This window comes from Melopsittacus undulatus, chromosome 8, assembly GCF_012275295.1.
Source record: "Melopsittacus undulatus isolate bMelUnd1 chromosome 8, bMelUnd1.mat.Z, whole genome shotgun sequence".
NCBI classification, from domain to species: Eukaryota; Metazoa; Chordata; class Aves; order Psittaciformes; family Psittaculidae; genus Melopsittacus; species Melopsittacus undulatus.
This window is the reverse complement of record NC_047534.1, coordinates 33585032-33609053: the sequence shown is the minus strand read 5'-3', so window position 1 is coordinate 33609053 and position 24022 is coordinate 33585032. Positions and strand designations below refer to the sequence as shown.

At 43.7% G+C, this 24022-nt stretch overlaps 2 protein-coding genes across 2 annotated transcripts; one reads left to right on the top strand and one right to left on the bottom strand.

The window, feature by feature from the left end:
- Positions 1-217: 217 nt before the first annotated feature.
- HSPD1 (heat shock protein family D (Hsp60) member 1) lies at positions 218-10179 on the top strand. The gene is made up of 12 exons (XM_034065138.1): positions 218-370; positions 950-1125; positions 3929-4181; positions 4734-4816; positions 5490-5585; positions 5997-6090; positions 6487-6655; positions 7002-7101; positions 8014-8259; positions 8590-8764; positions 9309-9487; positions 9578-10179. Exons 2-12 carry the CDS (start codon positions 952-954, stop codon positions 9728-9730), a joined length of 1722 nt encoding a protein of 573 aa, XP_033921029.1. The 5' UTR covers positions 218-370; positions 950-951; the 3' UTR covers positions 9731-10179.
- A 210-nt stretch (positions 10180-10389) lies between these two features.
- Positions 10390-23356, bottom strand: COQ10B (coenzyme Q10B). The gene is made up of 5 exons (XM_034065139.1): positions 23245-23356; positions 19442-19588; positions 17766-17958; positions 15239-15340; positions 10390-12384 (listed from the first exon to the last, which is right to left on the bottom strand). Exons 1-5 carry the CDS (start codon positions 23328-23330, stop codon positions 12217-12219), a joined length of 696 nt encoding a protein of 231 aa, XP_033921030.1. The 5' UTR covers positions 23331-23356; the 3' UTR covers positions 10390-12216.
- Positions 23357-24022: the final 666 nt, after the last annotated feature.

Genomic DNA, 24022 nt, shown 5'->3' with positions numbered 1-24022 from the left:
CCCGGAAGTGAGCGCGGTTCAACTTTGACCTTCGGCGAGCATGACCGTTCCAGAAGGTTCTGGAAGTGGCGGGCCCCAGAACATGGGTAGTTCATGCGGGAGCTCTCCGCGCATGCGCATAGCCGTGCTGGCGCCGCAGGGGGCCCTGGCGCGATCGTGGCCGCGCCCCTCCCGGCGGGGCGGGGCCTGCACGGCTATGCTGGTTCCCGGGCCTCGCGGTGCGGAGCCCCACATGGGCCGGCGCCTGGCGCGGGGCGGGGCACAGATAGTGAGTGCCTGGCGCGTTCCCGTTCCTGTGCACAGATCTGCCCGCTCAGCTCCCGCTCCGGACGGTGGAGGCGCCCGCTGCTTCTCCCCGCGCTGCCCCCAGGTGAGTGCGGCGGCTGGCGCGGCCCGGCCCTGCCTGCAGAGGGAGGGCTGCTCCCGGCGCCTTCCCCCTGCGGTACCCGTTACCGTTCGGAGACGGGCTGCCAGCGCGGTCAGTGGCCGGGCCTGCTCCGGGTGCGCGGCAGCGTGGCTGTGGGCCGGGGCGCTGGTGCGGGGCCGCGCAGTGGGCCCAGCGTGGCGCGGTGCGGCGGGGCCCGGCGCTGCAGCACGGCCGTGCTGGCGGCAGGGGGCGGGCGGCTCTTGACCTTGCTGCGCGTGTCCTGGCTGAGCGGACCATGTGGCCGGGGGCCTGCGGGGCCCTCCTGCTCTCTTGTGCTGCCGGTGGGCAAGGCCTGGTGGGGGCAGCGCGGGGCTGCTACAGGCTGCTTGGGTGCGTCGGGGCTCCCAAGCACTGTTAACCTGCACTTGCTTGTATATGGCTTTGCTTGAACCAGCAGGAAGGCTAAAAGCGCGCGGTCACTCGCTTTACCTCACGAATGCTTTTCCCTCGTTTTTATGCCAGAAGTAGCTGTGCAGGAATATAACTGTTCTGGTTTGTTCTGTATTTGTTTTAATCTTTTAGACATGCTCCGTTTACCGACAGTACTCCGTCAGATAAGACCAGTGTCCAGAGCCCTCGCCCCCCATCTAACACGAGCATACGCAAAAGATGTTAAGTTTGGAGCAGATGCTAGAGCTCTTATGCTTCAGGGGGTAGATCTTCTAGCAGATGCTGTAGCAGTCACCATGGGGCCAAAGGTAAGGGAGCAATTTAGTTCATGGTAACGCTGTGACTTAGTTGAAAGCACCACAGTAGAAAGCAGTTGTTTTAGCTTGATAGAGCCACATTATTACCATCTGCAGGTGCATACCACGAGGTGTGGGGTATGGGCACACTGCTGCAAGCAGCCATGTTCTCCTTTCTGTCACCTGAGCAATGACAATGGTGCATGTGCTTTTCAAGACCACCAAGTAAAACTAACTGGATCGCTGAGAGAGGAGCAGTGCATTTGTTAAAGCAGTGTGAAGGTTGGGAGGATGTGCACTGTAGGCTGCCCTGGCTCAGCTGATAGCCTGTGGCAATGCAGTGGGTATCTGTGTCTTGAGGTGGGTGAAATAGCATGTGGGTTTATTAATATCCATCATGGCTTTATATCAATTTCAATACTACTTTCCCCTTGTTAATACTGAAAGGTAATGCTTGAGTTCTCAGTTGTCTGTAAATGTTACCAGCTTAAGTGAAGTTCCATGGCAGTGGCATTAGTTCTTGTTTCTTCCAGGACAGGACATGGTGTCTGATCCCTGGAAGATCTAGGTCTTTGGAAGCCTGGCTGCTGTATTCTGCACAGTCATGCAATGTGCAGTGAGGCTTGAAATGAGATTCCTTTTGAAGGGAAAGACACCGGTTTTCTTTGGGCTCATAGGGATATGTAACAGTGTATGTATGATAGTTCTTTGTAGGGCTGCTTGGCATCTATAAAACTCATTCATGGATTTCTTGCACATTTTTGGTGCTCTGTTATCTTTATTCAAAGCAAAGATGCCAGAAGCTGGGCAGATGAAGGTTGAGGAACTGTGATGTCAGCAGGATGTGACTGATTTCCATAAGGGATCCAAGTTTAACCATAGTTGGTTAATTTAACTCTTATTTTTGTGGATCAGGCTGCTTGTAATGCCTCAACATCATTCCAGTGCACTGGTTACAAGGTAGTTCCTGATGCAACTTACTGCAACCTTGTGGGGGTTTTGTTCCAGTGTTCTCACTTGGCTCTTCTCATGCATGTGTGAGATGTAGGATTGCGCTGAGGTGGCTGATTCTGCTTCCAGTGTTTTTTAGGAAATATCACTGTGGTGAGGAAAATTCCCTCTGGCACTGTTCTGTAGTTAAAGAAATGTGGTTTGCCGTCTCACACAGCCTTTGGTATTGTAGCTGACATGTGGAGTTCCTTGTCAGAACTAGTTTATGTAAATGCTTGGATTCGTGAGCTGCAAGACCATGCAGAACGTGTGTGTGCTCACTGGTGGGGCTTCTTGCTTCAGAAGCCCAGGTGAAAAGTGTCTGTTGAGTGTCACTTAATACAATAGAATACGAGATTTGTTGTACTGTTCTCCACATCATACAAACGTGGGATGAGACCATGTCAAAATACAGAATAAAATTAAGCAAAATAAATTCAGAGCTTACCTGTGGCAGGAGCCTCAGGGAGAGCTTTCTTCCTCTTGAGCCACTCTGACCTGCATGTCTCCTGAATCTGATAAAACAGCAGCAAGGAGTCGGATGGTTCATTCCTTTGGCATAACTGTGTTGTAGCAGAGTTAGAGCTAGGTAAAGCTTTCACATGTTCAAGGCCTGAAGCTCATCTTTTCCTTATCCACTTCTGGGGCTAGTGCTTCCAAAGCAGCGCAGCCTCATGCCTGGCAGGAGTCCAGAGCCGGTTCAGTCCCTGGGGCAGCTGTGGGTGGGCTCTGTGCTAGGGAGGAGGCAGGGCAGGCAGCGGCAGCGCTGCACGGGAGGCCTTAGTTGGCTGGCTCAGCACGTGATGCGCGCTCTGCTTGGGGCCGGAGGCGCACTGGTGTGCAATGGGCTGTGGCAGTTCCTGGGTGCAAGCCAGCACAGTCAGCTCCGAGCAAGGCCTGGTGAGAGGGGACTTGTGTGCAGTGGGGAGCCACGGTGCTGAGCAGGGCCAGTTGCTTTCCCTTCCCCTCTGCTGACATCTTCAGCTGTCAGGGTTGCTGGAGAGGCTCAGAGCAGCACTGAACAAGGGGTGGCCTCTGCATTGCTGCTCCTCCACATAGAACTGGAATGTGGTTGATCGTGGCAGCTGCTGAAGCTATTGAACTCATCTGGGAACAAGCAATCCTCTTGTGCAGATGCATCTGCCACTGCCGTGTGTTTACTGAGTGGTCCATAGTTGCCTGCATTAACTGTGCCTGTAGATGTTGCATAGCATAGTCTAGCCTTTCAGCTGACTGCAAGTGTGGGCTGGGAGAAGAAAGGTTTGTTAGCCTGCAGTGCTTGAGAAATTATTGTAACACGCTAACAGAGATTTGTTAAATGTTCTCAGTTCCCTTTGCTAATCGCTAATCAGGTTGGCAAGTGTCTCTTTCTCCCCCAACCCCCTGAATGTGCAATGAATGCAGCCTTCTATTAGTGTTTCTCAATCACATAGGGGTTTTTTTTCGTGATGCAATGGAAATCTTGCATGTTCAGTTCACTATGTTGATATATTTTGATTTTAGGGTGCAAATAATCACTGTTAAAGGGAATGTATTCAATTATATTTCTCTGTAAGGCCAGGCTTAGTTTAGCTGCAGACTTCTGGGCCCGTGGTATGAAACATTATGCCTGGGGGATGGAGTATAAAACCTTGGAGCTGTTTTCCAGATCTGCAGCACCTTGGTAGTGTTTGTGCTTGGAAAAAAAGCCACAGCTGAAAGCTCTGTGCTTTGGGATGATGTTTCTGTTCTGCTGTGGCTGTTCAAAAGGATCTTGAGCTGAACTCTTAGTCATATGCTGTGGATTATGTGGCTTTAATTTAATACTTGTTCTTCGTGCCCCCAGGGAAGAACAGTTATCATTGAACAGAGCTGGGGGAGTCCCAAGGTGACAAAAGATGGTGTGACAGTAGCAAAAGCAATTGACTTAAAAGACAAATACAAAAATATTGGAGCCAAGTTAGTTCAGGATGTTGCCAACAACACAAATGAAGAAGCAGGAGATGGTACCACTACTGCAACGGTACTTGCACGTGCCATTGCCAAGGAAGGCTTTGAGAAGATCAGCAAAGGTGCTAATCCAGTAGAAATCAGGAGAGGTGAGTTTCTTTCCCTTCTTTTAATGGTAAAGCCCTGTTTTGTTGACTTTTCATATCCCACATTTAACTGGCTTCCTGAATAAGTCACTTTCCTTTTGGTGACCCACATAAAGCTTTATATGAGTAACAATGTGTAGAGAGCCCCCTTGTTTCTGTTACTTACTCTGAACTATTCTTTATTTTCCTAATCTTTTTACTATTTTATATGCAGTTGTTTAACTTGGCACAGGTACACTCCAGCTGAAGCCATTTCTGCATTTAATTAATTTGAGAAGTATATAAATTTACTGGTGCTGTGTAAAGTCACCATGAATTTCAGTCATAATGGAAAATATGTCCCACCAATTCCAAAGCATCATCGTTATGTGTACAAATGACAATGTATATGGAACTAGAACTGCCAGCCACTTGCTTTTGAATGTGCAAACTTCATCTATTTTGCAATGTGGACTTCGGCTTAAAAGTTAAACTGCTAGGGGGGGGGCTATGTTGGCTTGTTTCTGTGCTGTATACCCTGTTTTGTCCACTCACAAATGTTCTGTTCATCTTTAGGGGTGATGCTTGCAGTTGATGCTGTCATAGCTGAACTGAAGAAGCTGTCCAAACCTGTTACAACTCCAGAAGAAATTGCACAGGTTAAAGTCAATCAATACAATACTTAAACCAAGTTTACATAGCTGTTCTTCAAAACATGTTTTGTGAACTCAGGTTTAATGGAGTTAGGGTGTGCAGATATGGTGGCATTTTTCTTCATGTAGTAAGAATCAGAGTACATTTAATTGAATGGTCTTCATGGTAATGTGTTTATTATTTTCTTGAGTTACTTAAAATTCTCAGTGTTTTGCCTTCAGTTACATTGCTAGAAGTTGGATAGTTTTCTTCAAGTTTTATTCTAGAATGTCTTGTCTTACTTGGGAAGAAGTGATAAGACCACAGATGTGGTTATGGATGGGAAATGGATGCAGTCATAAGTGGGGTGGCAGATCTGCTGTGAGAGGCTCAAGTTGAGGTGGGTGTCCAGTGCCCAGCTGGGTGTCAGGCACCAGATGTGCTGGCCCTTGTGGCTTATTTCTTTTCCCTGTGGCTGTGGATTGGGATAGCCTGTGTGAGGCCAGTGCAGGGTCAAAAGCCACAAGCTCCTCTTGTAGCAGTGGTGTTGTCTGGGGGGTGAGGGGTGTGCTGCAGCAGCTGCCTGCCCCGTGCTGTCAGGAAAGGGGAGAGTTGAAACAGGTTGTTGTGATTTTCTTTGTAGCAGGGAAACAAACCGCTTGCTTTGTGAAATGAGAAGAAATGCCTTTTCTGTTTCAGGTTGCCACAATATCAGCAAATGGAGATCAGGAAGTTGGGAATATAATCTCGGATGCAATGAAAAAAGTTGGTCGAAAGGGTGTGATCACTGTCAAGGTAAGAACCAGCCAACATACAGACCAAGTGCAAAGCAAGTATCTCCTCTCCAGTTAGGAGACATTGTGCCATGTGATGTAGTTGCTGCTGCTCAGATACAGTATCCTGCTGTAGTTCCTTTCTCTCCAGATCATTTAGTTCAGGGTTTGATCACTGTTCATTCTTGCCATCTCTGGCATTGTTCAAGGCCAGAGCCTTGGGTGACATAGTTTAGTGTGAGTTGTCCCTGGCCATGTCAGGGGGTTGGAACTAGATGATTGTAAGATCCTATCGAACCCAAACCATTCTATGATCCTGAAACTGATGTGGTGCAGAGCCTTTCATTCTGTGGTGCATAGTATTCTAAAACTACAACTGTGCCTTTATTTTAAATAAAGGATCTTTAACATAGACTTTCTTGCATCTAAACAGGATGGAAAAACTCTAAATGATGAATTGGAAATCATTGAGGGTATGAAATTTGACAGAGGCTACATCTCACCGTATTTTATTAATACAACCAAAGGTAAGTTAACAGTAACGTTGGGTACCTTATTTCTGACTTGCAAGAGTTAACTGTTGCAAAGGCTCTAGTCTGTTACACTGTGTACATCAGGAAATGGAACAGGGGTCCTTCCTCATCAGAAACTGTTAACTCTCGGTAAGAGGTTGGGGTCTTGAGGTGGGTTTAATTTCTCTGCTGAGTGTGGACAGTGCTGGTGCTGGCATTGAGCTGGCTCTGTGGCATACCAGAACAATCAGTGTGCAATTGAACGTGGACTCCTGGATGGAACAGTTTGTGTGTCTGTGCAGTGCTGTTGTGAAGTGCAACACTTGCTCCAAAGTTACTCCTTCAGCTTAAGAGAATGCTTGATACATTTTGACAACCGGATTTTTCAGTTACTTCATGTTGTTTCTGCAGGCCAGAAATGTGAATTCCAGGATGCTTATGTTTTAATCAGTGAAAAGAAAATCTCTAGTGTACAGTCCATAGTCCCTGCTCTTGAAATTGCCAATGCTAACCGCAAACCTTTGGTCATCATTGCTGAAGATGTTGATGGAGAAGCCCTCAGCACTCTAGTCTTAAACAGGTGAGGCTTAAAGTCCATGCTTTTAGACTAACAAGGTGTTTTTTTGCATATCCATCCTTCTAAGGGAACACGTACAAAAGTGTGTTGTTTGCATTTGCTGTGGTGTGGTGCTGTGGTCTGGTCTCTTACCAGTACCAAAGGAGCAGCAGCTTTTGCCCTCAGCCATATTTTGCATTAGTCCGCACAGAGCTTTGCTTGTTTCCAGACTACCTTTTTGAGCAAAACCAGCTCAGTTCATGAAGGCCTCTTTGTTTGCTTGCTAGAGCTGTGCTGAAATCATTTGGTTTAGTAATTTGGCTTGTTCTGAACACATGTGAAGTGTTGCTCTCTGAATTCTTCTCTTCAGACTGAAGGTTGGTCTTCAGGTTGTTGCTGTAAAGGCACCGGGTTTTGGTGACAACAGGAAAAACCAGCTTAAGGATATGGCAATTGCTACTGGCGGTGCTGTAAGTAATGATGTTTTAACTGGCTTTGTGCTCAAAGAAATGGTAGTGGTATTTGAGGAGGAAAAGAATGTCTATTTTTAGGTCCATGGCTTATATTAGAGGACACTGTGTCCTCTTCTTTCAAGAACGTAGCAGTAGCTCTAATGTTTCAATCTTTGTTGTTTTAATGCAGTTACTGCTAACTGCTGTGCAGTACAGCCCTGGCTAGCCATAACCAATGTGTCCTCTTAACTGGCTGCAGTTACACACAACTTCCTTGCAACCTTTAAGTTGTTAAGGGGGTGGAGGAGCTTCATGGATATTGCCTAGAAATAGCAAAGGTTTCTTGCTATAAAACTGATGATCTCTCAATTGCCTGGACTCAAGTATGGCAAATACAGTTCTTTCCCATGTGTGGTCTATCTGTCTTAACTTTGCAAACAGTTGATGGGCTGATTAGTGTTCCTTTACACTGTAGTTTTTGATATACATTTCATAGCGTGATACTGGGATCCAAAAGTGATTGTTGAATTAGAACTTAATGCTTAAGCTTAATGGTTAATGTCAAGAAGAGGGGTGCAAAGTAACAAACAAACAACTTCTAGTCTAGAGCCAGTTTAGTGCCAATATCCGTAACGTGTGAAAAGACAGGGAAGACTCTTAACATAGCTATTTTCTCCAAGCACTTGGAATTGGTGTGTTATGTGAGTCAGGCATGAATAGGAAGGAGGCAATTCCCTGTTTCTGAGGGCCAGTTTGTGAGGTACCCACATGCTTGAACTCTGTTAGCAGAAGGGGAGAGTTTTGTTGAGCCTGGCTGCAGTAGTTTGATTGTTTTGCACTGTTAGCCTGCTGTATGTGTTTGTGTGTCTGAGTGAAAAATGCACGTATGGAGGAGCTGTGAACTCCAACCTTTCACATAATTTGTCTCAGGTATTTGGAGAAGAGGGTCTGACCCTAAATGTGGAAGATATTCAGCCTCATGACTTTGGTAAAGTTGGAGAGGTCATTGTGACAAAGGATGATACCATGCTCCTAAAGGGGAAGGGTGAAAAGGCTCAAATTGAAAAACGTATTCAGGAAATCATTGAACAGCTGGAAGTTACCACAAGCGAATATGAAAAAGAGAAACTGAATGAGCGGTTGGCCAAACTCTCTGATGGAGTAGCAGTATTGAAGGTGAGAAGTTCAACTGCTTGGGAAGGGTATCAGTCCTCCATTGCCAGTGCAAGTTACAACTCTGTGGGGGTCGTGCAATCTTGTTAGCAGGTTGGGATGAGCACTTTGACTACATTTACAGTGCTGAGATTCTGTATTAAGAACTTGATGAAACACACAGTTGCAGTTGATTACTTTGGCTTTTAGGGTGTGGAGGTACAGGGGAGAGCAGGGGTTTGCTGTCTGGTGCTTTTCAGTGCCGCTTAGTTCTGTGCAGCAGTGGCATAGCCAGCAGTGCTCGCCCAGCCAGGCCAAGAGTGTGGACCTTGACGTGTGGTTTGCTGCATGCAGGTTGGTGGCACCAGTGATGTTGAAGTGAATGAGAAGAAGGACAGAGTTACTGATGCCCTGAATGCGACCCGTGCTGCTGTAGAGGAAGGTATTGTTCCAGGTGGTGGCTGTGCGTTGCTTCGCTGCATTCCAGCATTGGATGCTTTAGCTCCAGCTAACGAAGATCAGAAAATTGGTAAGTCAGTTACTTGCATGGGTGTGTGGAGGTGTTAAGAACAGACATTCTCCTGTCCTGAGGCATTACAAGACTGAAGTATGGGCTGTTTTCACTGACTTCGGAGTTAGGTCTTTAGAAGTGAATAGGAAGTAGGAGGGAGCTTTGTTTGCATCCCTGCCTTGGGTGTGGATGAACCAGTAAAAACAAAGTAGCAGTAGTCCCTGCAGAGATCTGCAAACCATTAATGGAAGAACTGACTTGACTGTCACCACTGCAAGCAGGTATAAAATCTAAGAATACTTAAGAGATTGTGTGGCAAAGCAGATGGAAAAGGGCTCTATGCCGTGTTCCAGGACCAAAAATGTGTGTGAATATCCTGCAAAGATGCCATGTATTGATAAGTGTCAAGTAGCAGAGAATTTTTTTCTCTGGAAGTGATAAAAATGGCTCATGTTCTTGCTCAGAGGATTCTGCAAGTATTGATCTCCAGCACGTGAGGGCATGCCTTGGCAGTAGGAGCAGCATACGTAGCACGTAATTGTAAACATCCTTTTTCTTACAGGTATTGAAATCATAAAGAGAACACTGAGAATCCCAGCAATGACAATCGCAAAGAACGCGGGTGTTGAAGGCTCACTAATAGTGGAAAAAATCCTGCAGAGTCCCTCAGAAGTTGGCTACGATGCAATGCTCGGGGACTTTGTAAATATGGTAGAAAAAGGAATCATAGACCCCACGAAGGTAACCTAAACCAGTCTTGATTCTCAGCTTTCCTTCCTCCCACCTCGTGCGCTGGCAGCAGGGATGAAGTTATTTCTTCCCTATTTGCAGGTCGTGAGAACTGCTCTGATGGACGCCGCCGGTGTTGCGTCTCTCTTATCGACGGCAGAAGCAGTGGTCACTGAGGTGCCGAAAGAAGAAAAGGAGCCGGCAATGGGAGGAATGGGTGGGATGGGTGGAGGAATGGGAGGGGGCATGTTCTAATTCCTGGGATGGGGATGCATCATGAGCTGGGCTGTCAAAGACTTGACAGTTCTGATTTCAAAAACTTGAGCTGTCAGTGCGGGAGGGTGGATAGTGACTGCAGTGAGGCTGGTGTTGAAAAGAATCACTGTAACCATCAGTTACTGGATTTCATTTAACACACGTGTAATTGTTTACAGTCATTGTCCATGCCTACAGATAATTTATTTTGTATTTTTTGAATAAAGACATTTGTACATTCCTGATAACTGGGTGCAAGATCCATCTACCAAGGTCCTGATTGAAACTTAATTAAGGCACTTGATATCCTGTTTTGGAATTTATCAGTGCTTGCCAGTACTAGGAAGAACGTGGAAGCCACCGTGCGGGAGCCTAGACAATTGTGTACCAAGTAGGCAAATACACAGTTATGTGACCTTTCTGTAATAAAACAGGCTGCTCAAAAGTTACAAACTGTATCACCTTATTCATCTGCACTCAAAGCTGTAGTCACAGGAGAACTTTAAACCCCTGCTGCTGCTTCTCAGATTTATTAGAAATCTGACAGGGCCCTTCCCTCCAGGAAACATTCCTTTGTCTAGAATGTTTCTTAGAACTACAAGCAACTTTAGTTTTGGTAAGAAATATCTTACTACAGTTCTTTGAAATATTAAACAATGCTCTGAAAATCAGGCCCGTGCACTGACTTTATTTTGCCGTCTGTACTGCTTGTTTCGGGTGCTAGAATGGGCAGTCCAGTGTATAACTGGGGAGGCCAAGCGCCCTCAGGATATGGAAGAGGTAAGTCCTCTGCTAAGAAGGAGCTGTGGGTTTTTAAATACTTCTCTTGCTGAAGTGTAATACGTGGTTATTTCCTGCCTTGAGCCTTTCAGTGTCATCTCAGCTTCCTGATAATGGGCTCAAGGATTCAGTTTGAATGACTTTGCACTGAATGCTACTTTCCCTTACATAATGGCTTTGTTTGCCACGTGCTGACCTGCCACATCTTTTAACATAGATGTGTAGTCACCTCTGCTTTCTGAACTTCTCAAACAACAGGATTCCCAAATTTGTCTTATGTTCATCTCTCATTGTCTGAACAACCAGCATCACCTCACAACTTCTCAGTGCTATAAACCTGACCTCTCAGTCCATCTTCCTACCTTTAGTAAGAGCTATCCTTCACAGATGGGACGTGTGAAATGTCAATTGTTCCTTCTGGAAAAGTGGTCTGGAACTGCTCTGGGGCTGGCTGTCCTGAAGAATACCTTCCATGTCATTTAATACACCAGTCTGTAGGAGCCACATGGATTCCAGACACTGGAGAAAGGACCAGAAGCTTCACCTAATCTTGGTAAGGAAACTGGGTAATGCAAGGCAGCACATAGGTTATTCACTTACGTCCCTTCAGGGATTAAAAAGAACATCGGGAATAGAATTGCTAAAGATACATCTTTTCTAATCAAGACAGCTTTTACTGTTGTAATGGACTGACAAATGGTAGTATGGTACTGAAAAAAAACCCACAGAACTAAGATTCAGCCCTGTTGTATGGCTTGTAGTGACAACTGGCCTTGGGCATGCTTATCTTGCAGTAAGTGGAAGACATCTTGTTCCCTCCGTCCAGGAAGGAGAGCTCTGTGGTACAGAATACTGTGTTATCTGTGCCCTAGCTCGCACAGCTGTACTGCTCACTTGGTTTCAAGTTGGGTTGGAACTGGGAAGTGATTACCTTAGATCCCAACCCCAGTGCGTGACAGTGAAAGTTGCAGGTCCACAAGTTCCACCTGCCAAATGTACTACATGTTCAGTGGTAGCTGGAGCCTCGACAGCTACAAACCACTGGCTACCACTGCAATAACTGCACTTGATTTATGGCACCCCTCACATTATGTGTACCCCTTAATGTTTAATTACTGGAAAAATCAAGAGTGTTCAGGTTGTGGTGTTCTTTCTATAGCAGTTATTGGTCACAGTTAAGCAGCAGCTGGAGACTCCTGACTTAACCCTTGTCTCTCCCTTGGCTGACAAGCACCTGCTACTCCATGGTTGACAGACTGTTTAATGCTCTGCAAACCCAGAATGCCCACTTCCCTTCGCTGAGGCAGAGTTGGCCGAGTTGATGCTGTTAAGTTACATTTATGCTAACAATAACTTACATTTGAGTTCATATATTACGAAGCTGAAAAAAAATCCTCCCATAAACTTAGATAAGGCAGAACTTAGGCTGTGATTACACAAACTGTTTGATAAGTTAATAAATGGCAGCCTGTGACACCTTTTGTTACAGAAGCTGCCAAGTGTCTGTTGTTGATAAGGCTTTAAGTTTGCCCCAATTGTGGCTTGAACATTCTACATACATCTGGCTGAACCGGTGTGGTTTGTACAGTATAAAATCACACACAAAGCTCAGGTATGAAATAGATGCCCCAAAGGAGGAGCACGGCACCTCTTGAACAAATGAAGTGTACAGACAAGTTTGTAATGGAGGTTTCTTGCAGTTCCCTTTACGTCTGATGAACTTCATGGAGCATTAGCTCCCGAGGTATGCTTGTTTCTGGACCGTGGAGCTTGGATGCTCTTCTTTCAAAGGCAGCTACCATCTGCTTTATCACTTCATCAAAAAAGAGTGTAGCGAGTTTTGAGTGCAGAAGTGAACGAAATTCAAAAGAAACCTGTTTAAGAAAATAGAGAAGAATTTTCTATGTCTACCATTGTGATAAAATGCTGTTACAAAAAGACAACTTTATTAAAGCATTTCCAGTTAGTCTGCAAGCTGCATGAGAAAGAACAGTTAAAGCAGAGCTATAGGTGAGTGTGTCTGCAAAGAAAAGCCTTATTCCTTTGTCAGAGGACTGTCTCCCCAAGCTCTTCAACTAAAATCTTTCAGTTTTTTGAAGTAATCATTTCCATTTATCTAAACTCTATTTTACTTAACAAATGATGCATCACAATCAGGATATTGAAATCTTATTGACAAAGAATAACTCAGTTACTTTGCACACAGGATTCACCTGGGGGCCACAAGTTGAAGAAAGTCCTGCATGTCATGGCAGCAGACTTACAGGTAAGCTGGTGCAAACCTAAGAGGCATTTAAACCTAACTCGATATAGGTACCTGTGAACTACCAGCATTTTAAATCAGTCTTTCCATCACGGTAGCTGTAGTTATGGTATGTTCAAACAAGATACAAATTTAATTTTGTGTGCCAAAACACACTGTCCTGACACAGGCAGGCAATGTCAGCCTATAGCCATACCAGTTAAGTTCTCTATGCTGCACCCTTGGGCCTCTTACTACAGCACTAGAACTTCTGCATTTTCTTCTAGCTACTGAATCTTGCAATTTAACTGAAGCTAGTGCAGCAGTTAACTGTTAAGGCCGGCGTGCAGGGAGCTGCCTTTTCTCTTCACCCTCAAAAGAAAAGGTCATTTTTATGTCTAATAGTCTTCAATTACATTTTTGTGCTGTGCTGGCCTTCAGCCTAGTTTAAAACTGTTCCCCTAAAGCCATGGAATGGTATTGTTTAGGAATGCAAAGCTTCCCAAAATGATTACAGACTTTTCAGGAAAAGCAGGTTGCTCTTCTGCAATGTTATCACTCCTGCTATAGCATGTGTTTTGGACTGAGATTGAAGTATTTTTGTCACTCCTGAAAAATCAGCAGATTAAATGCTAAATTGAGTAAATGTAGCTTCTCTCAAACAGCTTATGAGTAATGCACATTAACCGCAACACAGGAGCACACAAGTAATTAAACCACTTGGCCTGTACACCAAGGGTAGCTTCACTTACAATTTGCCTGACCTCAAGCATCAGTAAAATTAACATGCCTTTTGAAAGCATGAAAGCTGTAGTTCAGAGCATGTAGAGTTGTACAGGCCAGGGATAAGGAATCTGGCATCATATTCACTTACTATATAAAAACTTCAGGTACAGTACAAACAAAGTTTGCACATGGTAAAAATAGTGTTAGGCTTCAATCTATATACCAAGTCATTTAGGAGCTGAAACCAAACTAGAGTTCTCTGCTGCTTGTGTATGTCTTCTGGCATCAAGCTAGCAAAGTAGCTTGTGGGAACCAGCATAACCCAAAACTCAAATTACGTTTTCTAAAGCAAATGAGCATTCTTGAAATCCAAGTTTTCTCTTCAGTATCTGTAATTGCACAGTATGTTTTGAGAAGGTTGTTGTGAAATGCTTATCAGCCCTACCTGCACAGGCCCAGAGGCAAGTAACACAGCAGGTCAGTAACTAGCAAGGGTTAGAGTAAGTCAGGGCTTGCTTTGTTGAGGCAGCCTGCTTCTCAGCTGGCTACATTTGCTTCTGCCACCTTGAAATGGGGTAAGCGGTAAGAAGTAGAGGTAGTTTTTCTCCAAGAAAGGAAAATGTTCATATTAAGCCCAGTTTTGACTTAGCTGAAATTTTTGACCTGAAATGTCAAAAGGTGGTGTGGGGAGTTTTCCTCACAGACTCAATATTTGGATTACAGAGTTCAAACATTTACATGTACAGATTAGTAGCAGGATCTGACACTTATTTGCCTGGAGAAATGAAAATACCACAAGCAAGTAAGATGCAAACATCATTGGCAAATCCCATAAGAAATGTATTTTTTTGAATGCCTATAAATTAATTTTTACAGTTGAACTGTATGAATTGCAAATAAGCTGGAAGTTGCTAACCTGAGGAGATTAATGTGCTAGTTTACAAATACTCCAAAAGCTGGGGTTTTTATTCACTGAAGACAATTTTTAAAGCAGAGAATCCCAGTAGAGGGCAGCAGGATCAACCCGTTTTTGTGCAGTTTTGCATCCTGTTCTGAACTCCAGTTTAGTTACATGCTCAATGCAACACCTACCCTTAACACTATAAAATGTGAGAAAACAATGTGATGACAGACTACATAGAAAAAAAGGAAAAGCAATAACTTGAATGAAAGACAACTTGTCTAGGAGTAACAGGCTAAATCATGTACTGGATTTAAAGAAGGATAGTTTTGAGCTGCTGTGATATCCCTTCATAGAGGTGCAAGCAAAAATCTGTTATACCTTCATTATAGAAGGAAGGTGTAAGAGTAAAGATACATCAAAAAGTAAAACTAGAAGCCAGGAAATTAAATGGATCAAACTGAAGGCCAAACAGAATACCTGCTTTCTAGTACCAAGAACACTCAGGTTATAGAGCAATTAAAGGGGAAATAGCAAAGTATGTTTAGTATTTCTCCCTTTGTATTTGACTAAAAACTTCAGCATGTTCAGAACTGTAGGGTGAGAGATCCCAGTCCCTAGACTGTTTCATGATATGTGGACTCCTCACAGAAGACTGCTATCTGTACAGGACATTGTAGGGGTTTCCATATGGTAAACTTTCCAAAAGTTTTTGGCTAGTAGTGACTAAAACTAACTTGGTTTCAGGGTTTGTGTTAAATAAAACCAAAAATGAATGAGTCCCACACATTCAATAAAAAAAAGCACAGTTGAAGATGCCCTGTTCTGAGCACGTGATAATCTGAATGCCACTACTTACTGAAAAATCCAATGTACATGTCCTTGGATAACCAGGGATACCTGGACTGAAACGCCACACTGTTTCCAAGTGATTAAATAGTTTCCCATCAGTGCAGGATGCCTAAAATAAAGTTGAAAAAGTGAAGCTACAATTAGGCTTGCACAGATGTGACAAATTGCTATTACTGTAGTTTGCATTTTGTGAGACAGTGAAGGTCACAAGATAGTTAAAATTATTCTCATAGTACAGCAAGCATGAGATCACGTTTTCCCAGTGTCATTTATGGCAAAATTACTAAATTCCTTTTAAGGGAGAGGAAAAACTCTTGTTCAGAGTCATAAAACAGATCTCTAGCATGATGCATGGAAAATCAGAATAATGCTATATACCAGAATTTTGAACAATACTGCTTTAAGCAAAGGATACAGATATTAACTGTTTGTACTTTTTTTCTTTATATGCTGATATATGGACTGGTAGTCTCAGGATGCAGGAATACTTAGCATCAAAATAAACCTCACTGAAGACAAACTCCAAGCATCACTTGTCACAAGATACTATTGTGATCAAAAGCTACCATGAAGCCAGTAAGACTATACACTCAAGGTCATAATCAGCTTATATGTTGACTTTTAGTTACCAGCAAGCCATACCTAACATTTAAGGAGTGCTTGCATACAGTCCTTCTTCAAAACAACAAAGTATTCACTGTAGTCAGCTTCATAGTTTTGTGACAATAGGATCCTTACTGTCACTGATTTTGCTTTTGGCACATACAGCTAATTTTGTGAGGCTGTAATCTCAATTGGCTTGGAATTTCTAGAGAGAATTTCTGTAACTTTACCTTTTTAACTTGTTTTTACAAGTTCTTCCTATTACCACAAGCAGCTCTGCTCCAACAAGACTACACATAATAAATAGGTATTCCTCATGCTTTGAAAGCCGTGGCAAGGTAAGCCATCTCCAAAATCAATCAGCTGCACAAAAATGCCTATATTTTTCTGCGCAGGAATGAGAAGCAGTACCTTGCTACTTATTCAGCAGAAAGGGGAGGAGTGGAGGGAAGACAGGCCACAAAGAGCTGGGTTTGCTTTTCCTGCAGCTGCCAGAAGGGCAGAAAGAACAGGAAAATTGCCACTGTGTCCCCCTTCCTCCCAACCTTGTAAGCAGCAAACACATTCCATGTTTCCCTGGTAGCTGCTGCTGCCAGTGTGATTTTTCCACTGCTCATTTTGTTGTCACCAGTAGCTCTCTATGCTAGACCAGCCTGCAACGTGCCTTTGCCCAAAGTTCGTTCTGAGGCCAGTGAAGTAACTTCACTGTCCCAGCAACAAAGTAGTTGCTTCTCTAGAAACGTTCATACAGTTACATGAATATAATGTAAACTAAGTGAAACAATCCCAACCGAGAAAAGGCTAGTAAGTCAAGGAGGAAAAATTCTAAAGAAATGGCTTTCTTCACTGCTTCCGTGGTCTTTTCTGAGACAAGAATTCCCCATTTGAGTGAATTAGAGAGGAAAAGAGTCCAGTCTTGTCAGGCAACAGTAGAAAGGGAGAGCAGTCAGCATGTCAAATGCAGATTTTTCCATTGTAGCTGCTCAACTTTCTTAGTAAAGTGAGACTTTTTCTTTCCAGAATCAGTAAGTACCTTGAGTAAAGGCACTTAACATATTCCTTTCCAAGCTTATGTCTCATCTGTACTTAAACCTATACCTATTTTCTGTTGTAGGCAATGTCATTTAACAGGAAGCCTGACAAAGAACAGTGAAATAGGATATCTAAACAATTATCTTGAACAGCAATAACTGTAGTATTTTCACTACTTAATCCAAGAAATAATCAAGATCTGCCACAAGAAGGGAGAGGCAGTTTTACTGTAAGGAATCTGTTCTGAGCTGTTCCTTGCCAAAACCAATTTGAACACGTAAGTCTAACAAGCAGTTAGAAGATCCGGGCACCATTTAAAATTTCTGCCTTTATATTTTTCTTTTAAGTATTGCTCTTGAAAAGCTGAAAGGAGGAGAAATACAACTGCTTCTCTTCTGAACAGAGTAATTCTAAAACATGGTCTTTAAATTTACTCTGTCTTCCCTTCAATACACTGAATAACAAGCTCTTCAGCTCCGTCTTAGAGTTCTCATATTAACTAGTTAAAATTGTCAGAAGTAATGACAGACACCAATTTTGCTAAGGCATCAGAAGCTACAGTCAAAGATAACTTTTAAGTCAGTATTAATTTTGCATTTAGAGAGAAAAATTATAACAAAACCAAACAAAAATGGCATCTCTTATTAATGGTTGTAGTTTCTGCAGCAAAGGCAAATTAAAATGCAACTCACCACCACCATTTGCCAGGTTATATTATAAAAGTACATTAAAATTCCCCCCAGTTAATCTAAAATCTTAAAAGCAACACAGATTTTGAGCCACATAAAGCACTTCCATTACAAATTTTGTTTTGAAGCAAGACATTCCTGGAATATTTGATTCTCAAAGGTTACAGAAAGTTACAGCTAAATAAAAAAACCCCACAACAAAACAGTTACCTTAACTAAATGAGGTCTCACTAGGGTAACAACCGACGTATATGTCTCTACTACAGGAGGGAATCCGATTTCTAACTGTGCTTTGCAGTATCCAGAGCGCTTTGTTAATACATCTGATTTTTTACACCAAGGAACAAATAGTTTGTAATTCTCCACAACAGCCACAACTTCATACATTTCCTGCATAGAATACCTGGAAACAGAAATATTAACATTACAGTTACAAGGTAGATTAACCTCAAATTCAGTATTAAAAAGTTTCAAAGGTGGTAGTAAGTGACACAGGCAGCTTGAAAAGTGAACATAGAATCACCTGCAAACACTACACCTGTTTCTGGAAATTAAAAATGCACCTTTGCTAATTAAGAGGGAAAAAAGTAATAAACTGGTACAAGTCTTTGCTTTAAGAAGCAAAACGCCACAGAACACCCAGCAGTAAAGTTAGTAAACAGTGAACCTGGTGTCTGCTAGTTTCTGTATTATCAGGTAAATATGCATATGTTTCAAATGGGAAAAATACTTTCCCCAGCACAGCTGGTCTTCATTTAGGTCAATCTTAGACATTCCACATAAAGAATCCACACTTCATGGCTACAAAGAAAAGGTATATCAGAACTGAAGTACTATATTTCATAAGGTTTAAATAGAGGAACACTGCTTTCCTTATTTTAGACCAAATAAAAAAAGCTTAATTAAAAAGAAAAATACATGCAATGGAAAAACCTCACAGAATGGCTGAGGTTGGAAAGGAGCTCTGGATATCGTCTTGTCCAGCTGCCCTGGCTCAAGTAGGATATTGAAATCACATGAAAGAATATGGTGGCAACATTTTAGTTGATTCTACTGTAATGTGGCAAAGTATTACATAGTTATGGTTTTTAGTTTTCAATTCTGACTCAGAAAATAATCGAAGCACATGCTTAACTCCACCTGCATTTAAAATGAAGCATATATTCAACAGTACTCAATAGTAAGTACTGGACAAAGGTTCATTTTAAGTGAATATGGGAAATCTGTTGCAGTTCAACAACTATCACATAAATGAATGTTAAGCATAGTAAAAACATGCTTTTAAGCAAATAGTTCATACTATTGTGGATCAAAGACTGGGGGCAGATCCCATTCTCATTAAATGAGCTGGAATTTTCCCACTAGCTTTAAGGTAAACAGGATTTCAAAGTCTTTTTCTATGTGCCTAAGTTTCTTCATCACACAACTAACTAATTTCCTGCTTTCAAATAAAAGAAAATTTCGAGGAGTGAGAAGTATAACATAATGTAAGTGCAAACACTGGCATGGATTTGGGACAGAAGGGAACAGAGTTTTCACACTTGGTGATTTGTTCCCATTTCACCAGATTAAATCAATAGTATACTCTTCCCCTTTCAAGGTTGTTTTCATTTTGTCATGGAATAGAAGGATTATTTCTGCAGTTTATTTCTGTGAGGCAAGGGGTTTGAGTTCATGGGGTTTTTTATACTCAGTTTCAGACTGGAAAAGCCTGATTTCTATAAATTCTAAAAGTCAAAACTCCTTTATAGTCTACAGTTTGGCAGAGTCACTGGCGCACATGTCTTCAGGGATGCTCAGTCTTTAACTTCTAGCATTTTGGATTAACCACAGCAAACACAAAATCAATAAGCACATGAAGTCTCTTTCCACGCTTCTATACAAACCCGATAATTCTTCTTTCTGAATATTCTTTTCTTTTGTTTACTAGAGGTGCAGCAATGTTGAAGAAGGTTCTTGAAAAGGCATGGTTCCTTACAGGCAGTCGCGAAGGAGAAATTCTGGTCATCAGAATACCACAAGAAGCCAAGTGCCTGAAACAGTAAAAATGTTCTTAGATGCATTTAATGTCAGCAAAATAAATAACAATACATTCAGGTGATACAATCTGTTGTTTAAGGTTGCAGAAAATGTCAGATTCAGATGGAAAAGCAAAAATAAATGCTTGTAGTAGTACATGGATCATTAAAAACACAAGGAGGACTTTTTTTTCCTTAGGAGAAACTAAAAATAGACCCCAGTCACGAGGAAAGTAGTGGCAGAGTAAAATACAAAGGCCCTCATTAAACATTGGCAGCCTGAGTTCATGTACAAGCCTCATAGGCACTTAGCTTGCAGAACAGGCTTCCTTAATAGCAAAAGCAACACACAGTCTGCAATACTTTACCCTTTTGGAATATGCAAAGAGGAGGTTACACCTGGAGATAGGAAGTTGAACTCCGCTACAATCCCTCTGCTGCCATCCTTCTCTTAGAAGGACAATCTCATTCTGAAAGTCCTTTCAGAAAGTGCATTGTTTACTTAGCTTTCTACATTTCTTTCATAGTATATCATGCAAAAAGACAGTGTAAGTAAAATGTAACAAATTACCTTTAAAAATGCTAGTAATTCTGAGATTGTACCTCTGTGTTCTTTGTGAACATCTACACTAAAATCTTACAAATATCCACTGTGATTAATAGGTCTATTTTGCTAAATTACTGATTTTGCCTAGATCAAGTCAGTTAAAACACAAAATGCTACCTCAAAGGCTCTGATTTTTGGCACAAGGAAGCTAAAAATGCCACTACTTGTTGTCAGTGATTCTACAAACATAAGCTAAAGAGCAACCTAAGTCTTTTTCTGTCCTTTCTCTAATTAAACAATCAAGGACCATACTTCTGAATTCACATAGTAAAAATGGAACCAACCTTTCCCACTTAGCATTACACTTGTCTGGTTGTTTCGGTAGGTTTTTTTAAACACAGTGAACAGATAGGTGTATTTTTTATTAATCACCAAAGTAATCTAGTGAGTTACAGTTGCCAATTTTAAGCAATTAAAATGATTATTCTGTTGATTAAAAATCCATGTAACTATGAATTCTAAAGAAACACAGTAATAATCTGGGCCTGACCACATTGGTTTATAAGGTCACTGTATTAGGAGACAGACAAATAATAAATTGGTATTGAGTTCAGAGGAAAATAATCATCAGCGGATTAGAAACAATCTGTGCAGACCTTTTACAAATAAGGAGCTGTGATACAGAGAGATGTTTGACAAGTGAAAACTTATAATGGGACAGAAGTATGGTATCAAAAAGATTAAGTCATAGGTTGACTTTAAAAGTCTAGACAACAAACTCTGCAAATGTTTGTAGCTGTATCTCAAGGGACACAGAGGACATAGTTTGGTTCTTTTCCACACAAATGGGACAAGACGGTTAAGGAACAGCACTGCTTTCATAGAAATGCTGGAGGGTGCCAGTAACATTGTAGCTGCCCCAACCAGGTTCATAGAAAGTGTTCAAATGTTTAGACCAGACTTCAGTCTGGAGAGATAATTTAAATTATTTTCTCCATCCAGGACTAAATACAGTACACAGTCCAAATTAGCTGCCAGGTTTCTATTATTGGTTTGTTTTTACTGTAATGCTGTGCCAGTATATTTTTCATGCAGTTTTCCTAGAGCTGTTTCCGTTACAAGGCTGAAAAACAATTATCTACACGTAATCTTTCAGCTGCTGTAACACGATGTCCCTTTCACAATTACGTTGTCTTTCAAGGAAGGCAAGGTTAAGAGAGGCTATAATGCTAACAAACATGGGGAGGCTTTATCTCTCTTATGATTTTATCTGAAGAAAAACAGATGCTGTGACAGCATGCTGGGCTTGTTTCCAGTTCAGGAAAGCCACCTCTTTTTCAAGAAATCACAAAAGCGTGGATTCCAATGGACTGTCACACGTTTTTGTGAACCTGATCAAGGCCACAGAAGAAAAGCCAAGCCCTTACTAGCATTCAGACACAAGGACCACCTCCATATTATCCTCCAGCAGTGACCCAACCATATTCTGCTCACACTGCTCTTACTGGCATTGTTCAATTCCTGCCACTCACTGCTTTCTCTGTAAACATTTGAGCACTGACCACAGTCTCACCTGACTTCCATGGCCTGAAAGGAAACATTTACTGGTCTATGGTATATGTATGTAAATGATCTGTATTCAGTGATCATTTTTAATAGCCACAAATTTTGTTAAGCCTAAAGATTAACTTCTTTTTGTACAAAGGGATCTTGAGCTCCTGACTATAAAGACTGAAATTAGCTGTAAGAGAAAACAGGGCAATTGTGTTTACTGTTATCACAACTGTTAGTTCCATCAGGTTAGTGGTCCCAGATGGCCATTTTATGGTCTGTGAGACATGAGTTGATTCAAGTTTTCTGTTGACAGCTGCTCCCATCCCCCCAAAAATGAGTGTCGCCAACAAGTGTCATCTCAGTCTGAATGAGCCTAATTTACCACCTGAGCTCTTGAAGTCTGCTACTCAGGACTTTAAGAGGTCTACTGAGTTGACAACAGGTACAGAATGTGAAAGCCTCCCCAGCTTCAAAGCTACAAGTCATATAGTGCTGGTTTGGATTCAGCTTGTACTTGCTTTAAACCAGCTGCAAGTTGGTCCTACCTTACACAAGAAACATTTTCAAACTTAGTTTGCAACCAGTTACTTAATGAGCTTCCCTGTACCCAACATCCCAGTAAATGATTTTCCCTCAAGACTCTAGTAAATTACTTTTAAAAACAGCAATTGTGTTTACCACGATAGAACCATTTTAATACTGCAAACACATCCTAAAGGATGAAACCACCAAGGATAATCGGTGAGAAATGGTGGTCTAAGTAAGTTGTCATTTTACCACTGCAGAATAATAATTATGGCAAATGCTTGAAATTTGACATCATGAACCAGCCTCTGTTCCACTTTTTCACTTGTTTATGAGGATGACAGTAGGACTTCGAATTTAACAAAGAAACACAGTGGCACTGCCATAACATTAGAACCTTTTTTTCTTCTAAGGTTTTAAAATAGCACCCTCTCTTGTCTGCTTGTTCTTTTTCTCTTAGCTACAAGATCAACCCTTCCCCCAAAGCGTATTTGTTTCTCAGGTAGTTCCAGCCAGCCCTACATGTGATCAGGGGATAAGGAACTTGTTGCATTATCTGAAGGGGAAAACATCCGGGCGCTTTACTCAGTTTTTCATCTCCGTTACGGATTGCTCAAAGTTATGCAACCGGCTCGCGGAAAAAAGAGGCAACTTCACCATCTGGTAATCGCCTGTGCTTCCATCGGCACTGGCCGCATTGAAAGGAGCCAACAGGTACCGCAGCTGAGGGCAGCCCCTCAGCCTTCCCCGCGGAACGCGGCCCCGGGGCTACTTTCCCCTTTCCCAAAGCCACCAGCGTCCCTCCTGCCCCGCTCCCTGGGCGGGACGAGCCGGCCAGGGGCTCGCCCGGGACCTGTCGCTGTGGAGCGGGCTGAGGGGCGCGCGCCTCAGGCGGCCTCGCCCCGGGCTCGGCCCTGCCCGCGGCTCCCCGGGGCTACGGCGGGTCACCCGGCGGGCGGAGGGGACCGGCGCGGCGGCGGTGAGAGGAGCGAAGGTGGGACCCCAGCTGTCATCCCCGCAGATCACTGCGCCTCGCCCCGCGTACCTGACAGCGGCCGGGCGCGGTGGCGGCGGGGCGGCAGCGAGCCCTCCTGCCAGCGCCCTGCCGAGCGACCGGCCGCTCCGCGCCATCTCGGGCTCCGCTCCTCGCCGGCTGCCCCGCCCGCCGGCCGCGCGCTGCCTAACGGCTTCCAGCGCGGAGCCGCGCCCCCGCCGCGCAGGCCCAACCACCTATGGCCGCTGAGGGGCCGTCCGGGCACGGCGGGGGCGGTGCGCGCTCGGTCACGAGACTGCTCCCTCAGTACCGGGGAGGGGGGAAGGGGGAGAATCCCCGCTCCTGATTGGCCCGGCGGCGCGCGAGCCCCGCGCACGGCTATAAATGGGCTTGTGCGAGCAGCCCCCAGTCCCCCCAGGCTGGCCCCGCACTGCGCGTGACTGGGGAGGGGCGGGGGCAGCGCCGGCTGAGGGACGGTCCCGGCCGCTTTGGGCCGTGCTGGGGCCCCCACCCCCGCAGGAAGAGCTGCGGGCAGCGGGGAACAGGTACCGGAACAGCCGGTAAGAGCCCTCGGCGATGCAAGTGGCTCAGAAAGGCCCCTTGGCACCCACCCACCAACCAGCCGTGCGGGGGGGTGACATGGCCCTTGAGAGGCTCACGTCAGCTTCCCTCAGCGGCGGGCTGCGTCCGCCGGTGTGCAGCGCTGTGATGCTTAGACAGCTCCTGCTCGGTGTGTCTGGGATTACCAACGTCATTAAAACTTACCGCTGCCTCTACACACCCGGTTACAGTCGCACAGAATTGTTTAACTATAAACAGACGTGAAAAA

Coding starts and splice junctions, on each gene's coding strand:
- HSPD1 (XM_034065138.1), top strand. CDS start 952: ATGCTCCGTTTACCGACAGTACTCCGTCAGATAAGACCAGTGTCCAGA. Junction 1,126..3,928: donor CAGTCACCATGGGGCCAAAG/GTAAGGGAGCAA, acceptor TCGTGCCCCCAG/GGAAGAACAGTTATCATTGA. Junction 8,260..8,589: donor ATGGAGTAGCAGTATTGAAG/GTGAGAAGTTCA, acceptor TGCTGCATGCAG/GTTGGTGGCACCAGTGATGT.
- COQ10B (XM_034065139.1), bottom strand. CDS start 23,330: ATGGCGCGGAGCGGCCGGTCGCTCGGCAGGGCGCTGGCAGGAGGGCTC. Junction 17,959..19,441: donor TCAGAAAGAAGAATTATCGG/GTTTGTATAGAA, acceptor TTCTGTTTCCAG/GTATTCTATGCAGGAAATGT. Junction 15,341..17,765: donor TGAGACCTCATTTAGTTAAG/GTAACTGTTTTG, acceptor ACTTTATTTTAG/GCATCCTGCACTGATGGGAA.